General features: G+C 38.8%; 1 protein-coding gene across 1 annotated transcript; it reads right to left on the bottom strand.

The window, feature by feature from the left end:
- Window positions 1–3124: 3124 nt before the first annotated feature.
- LOC134323148 (B-type lectin plumieribetin-like) lies at window positions 3125–4435 on the bottom strand. The gene is made up of 2 exons (XM_063004576.1): window positions 4346–4435; window positions 3125–3403 (listed from the first exon to the last, which is right to left on the bottom strand). The coding sequence occupies exons 1-2, from the start codon at window positions 4433–4435 to the stop codon at window positions 3152–3154; spliced, it is 342 nt and encodes a 113-aa protein (XP_062860646.1). The 3' UTR covers window positions 3125–3151.
- Between the last annotated feature and the right edge of the window lie 222 nt (window positions 4436–4657).

Raw genomic sequence — 4657 nt, forward strand, 5'->3', positions numbered from 1 at the left:
CAGCAACAGCACTTTGGTAAATGTAAGTTGTTTTAAGAGTGCTTTATAAATACATTTACTTACTTACTGTACGAAAGTTCATTCACTTAAACAGGTGCTATGAAAGTGCTCTGAAAAGATTGTTGTTAACTCTGATGTTTGCTGTGCGTGTTTGACATGAAGTGAGTAAAAAGCTGTGCAACACTTTCCTAATGTATACTGGTGCTGGTCATAAAATTAGAATATCATGAAAAAGTTGATTTATTTCAGTAATTCCATTCAAAAAGTGAAACTTGTATATTATATTCATTCATTACACACAGACTGATATATTTCAAATGTTTATTTCTTTTAATGTTGATGATTATAACTGACAACTAATGAAAACCCCAAATTCAGTATCTCAGAAAATTAGAATATTACTTAAGACCAAAACAAAAAAAGGATTTTTAGAAATGTTGGCCAACTGAAAAGTATGAAGATGAAAAGTATGAGCATGTACAGCACTCAATACTTAGTTGGGGCTCATTTTGCCTGGATTACTGCAGCAATGCGGCGTGGCATGGAGTCCATCACTCTGTGGCACTGCTCAGGTGTTATGAGAGCCCAGGTTGCTCTGATAGTGGAATTCTTCTGGAATTCTTCTGAATTGTTGGGTCTGGCGTATCGCATTTTCCTCTTCACAATACCACATAGATTTTCTATGGGGTGAAGGTCAGGTGAGTTTGCTGGCCAATTAAGAACAGGGATACCATGGTCCTTAAACCAGGTACTGGTAGCTTTGGCACTGTGTGCAGGTGCCAAGTCCTGTTGGAAAATGAAATCTGCATCTCCATAATGTTGGTCAGCAGCAGGAAGCATGAAGTGCTCTAAAACTTCCTGGTAGACGGCTGCGTTGACCTTGGACCTCAGAAAACACAGTGGACCAACACCAGCAGATGACATGGCACTCCAAACCATCACTGACTGTGGAAACTTTACACTGGACCTCAAGCAACGTGGATTCTGTGCCTCTCCTCTCTTCCTCCAGACTCTGGGACCTTGATTTCCAAAGGTAATGCAAAATTTACTTTCATCAGAGAACATAACTTTGGACCACTCAGCAGTCCTTTTTGTCTTTAGCCCAGGCGAGATGCTTCTGACGCTGTCTCTTGTTCAAGAGTGGCCTGACACAAGGAATGCGACAGCTGAAACCCATGTCTTGCATATGTCTGTGCGTGGTGGTTCTTGAAGCACTGACTCCAGCTGCAATCCATTCTTTGTGAATCTCCCCCACATTTTTGAATGGGTTCTGTTTCACAATCCTCTCCAGGGTGCGGTTATCCCTGCGGTTGTACACTTTTTTCTACCACATCTTTTCCTTCCCTTCGCCTCTCTATTAATGTGCTTGGACACAGAGCTCTGTGAACAGCCAGCCTCTTTAGCAATGACCTTTTGTGTCTTGCCCTCCTTGTGCAAGGTGTCAATGGTCGTCTTTTGGACAACTGTCAAGTCAGCAGTCTTCCCCATGATTGTGTAGCCTACAGAACTAGACTGAGAGACCATTTAAAGGCCTTTGCAGGTGTTTTGAGTTAATTAGCTGTTTAGACCAGGGGTCACCAACACGGTGCCCGCGGGCACCTGGTCGCCCGCAGGGACCACGTGAGTCGCCCGCAGGTCATGTTCTAAAATAGCACTATAGTGACTTTAGAGCTCCGTCTTAAATTAGATTTGTGTTGCTGTTCTTTTTGAATCAATAACACTTGCATTGATGTAGATTTGAAAATACTGAATATACCATTTAAAAAACAAAACTGTTTGATGTTTATGTGAGCTCTTATCTGGTCTGGGTGCGGAGTTTTAAAATGTGCGCATAACGCTGAGACAAGCGAGCTACGCATGCGCAGCTGCGATGCGGGGCGAGATGCGGGTTTTAGCCCGAATAATAATAAAAAAACACAAGAAAAGCGAAAAAAACCTTAATATTTTCACAATGATTGGGAGGAATGTGGAGAGACACTTCAGTAAGTGTAACTAAAACTTTCCTGTACATCGCAGATTTTGTTTAAAATCGTACATAACTGATAATAAACATGATTTGTTCTAAAATGTTGCAAAGGTGGTAAGTACAAACAGGACAGTATTTACTGCGGAAAGGTTAGTTTAATATTCAACATTTGTTTGACATTCGATCATTTCGATCTATATGATTGAAAAAACACCTAACACCTACTTTATTTATGATTTCTTACACAGATAAAAGTAGGCAACATACTACAAAAACTAGTTTATGGTAATTTTAGGATTACATTGTATTTATTTATAGAAAGGTTATAATGAAACCGCTGATCAAGCTCCCACTTCATCTAACGAGTTAGGGAGCGTCATCAAACTAACAGAGAAACAGAGAAACATTTACTCTGCACTTATTACAGACAAATACATCCATTAAAGTCTTCTCATGATTTGATGGATTAATGTCAAACTATTTTTTATACAAACACATTAAATACTACAAACCAACTACAAACCTTGTTTTCAAATTAATTTTTATATTTATTTTATAATAATTTTATTGTGCAAATAAATAAATCTATTAAAATCTTGTATCATTTCATGAATTAATGTCAAACTATTTTTTATATACACAATTAATGTCCCTTACCTCCTACAAACCTTGATTAAAAAAAAATCATTTTATATTTATTTTATATTAAAATATAATAAAGATCAGTAAATCCATAATAAGTGTGATGATCATTTGTAAAAAAAAAAAAAAATTGTGTGATCAAAATGCTACATATGTGCTCATTCATACAAAACTGTCAAGAAAGATATTTACAAAAATATCAAAGATGTGATAGTTCTGACAGATTTAGGTTAATAGAGATAAATAATGTTACATGTTGAAATACTGTATATGCAATGCATAATTCAAGTATAATTCAATTCTGAGTATTCTGTGATGATTTAATGTTTTTGTACATTCCTATTACTTTGTTGATTGTGACATCGCACAATACATTTTACATATGTATATATATGTAATATATTATATAATAACATAATATATTATATTATATATTTTTTCATAATACTTACTAAATAATAAAACGAGACGCACTCAGACGTCCAGCTGATTTTATTTTATTGACCGCTGTGGATTAAACAGTTTTAGGACACGACTGATTGTTTACAGATTCTTGGTGGATTTCCACATCTCCACCGCGTCGTTTTCCACCACCAGGAAGCCGCCATTGGTCAGGGTCAGGCGGCCCATTAGAGGACTCTTGTTGGCCGTGTTGGCTTGCCAGATGGGTTTCCTGTTGGCGTACATGACGAGGTTACAGTCGCCCTGCATGACCAGGCGGACCCCCTCCGTGTTGCCGGCGGTGTTGGTGTGCCACATCGGCTTCCATCCGTACACCACAAAGTTCCCGTCCTCCTGAAACCAGAGACGAGAGATTGAGATGATGATGCTTCTGTATGCCAGTGACTGTCATGTACTGTGGCTACAATTTACACTGTATGGGAAAAAATATTTGGAAACCTGGGTGACCTCTGTGTGATCTTTTCAGCTACAGCAACAGATGTGTTCCTCTGAGAAGCTTTAAAGTATGTCTGTGGGAATTTGTGCACTGATGTTGGTCAAGAAGCCGGTTCACCCCAGAGCTGTTATGTGGGGCTGAGGTCAGGAACTCTTAATTAATTTCTTTAATTTAAACCGAGTTTTTTTTACAGTCATGCTGGAACAGGAGAGGTCCTTCCCTAAACTGCTGCTGCAAAAAAGGGCCTTTCTTAAACCGTTGCTGCAGAAAGGTCCTTCCCTAAAATGTTGCTGCAGAAAGGTCCTTCCCTAAACTGCTACTGCAATTTGGAAGCATGTCTGTAGGATTCGAGTCACAAGAGCATCTGTATGGCTGGACACTGACGTTGGTCAGGAAAGCCTCACTTGATGTTTCGGTTCATCTCAGTGCAGGACACTGGAGTTTCTTTAAATCAAGTTTTTCTTCATGTCTTTAATAGAGCTACACAGTCATGCTGGAACAGGAACAGGCCTTCCATAAACTGTTGCTGCACAGTCGGAAGGATATTATTCCCTTTATATGAATTATTTATTACACCTGTTGTTTTTTTTTACATTGTGCTGATTTGGATCTACTTTATTTCCATAAGAAGTCTGGTGATGCCCGACACCCCCGCTGGCCGAGGAGAGCCACAGACTAGCACGTGAGAAAACCTCAGAACAGGAGGAAAATAATTATGATGGTAATAATTAATCATTAATAATAAAACCTCAACAATGATGACAATTTAAAATAATAATCATTAATGACACCTGAAGCTACTTCCTGTTTTCAGCCTTTTTTGTAGTGCCGGTTCGTACCTGGAGAATGGCCTTGTATTCCCTGTTGTTGGACAGCAGGAAATCTCCCTTCTGCAGCTCAGTGTTCATGCTTAAAAAGTTCTTACTCATGATTCTGCAAAAACAAATATGAACTTAATGAAACATACACTGCATTGCCAAAAGTATTTGGACGCCTGACTGTCAGCTTGTTGGACATCTCAGTAAAAAAAACAAATGGTATTAAAACAGAGGGGCCTGTGTGTGATCTCTGAAAAGCTTTCTCACTAGACTCTGAAGTATGTCTGTGGGAACTTGTGCCCATTCAGTCAAGTATGGTTCCGGTTCATTCTA

The sequence above is a fragment of the Trichomycterus rosablanca genome, chromosome 11 (assembly GCF_030014385.1).
Source record: "Trichomycterus rosablanca isolate fTriRos1 chromosome 11, fTriRos1.hap1, whole genome shotgun sequence".
NCBI lineage: Eukaryota > Metazoa > Chordata > Actinopteri > Siluriformes > Trichomycteridae > Trichomycterus > Trichomycterus rosablanca.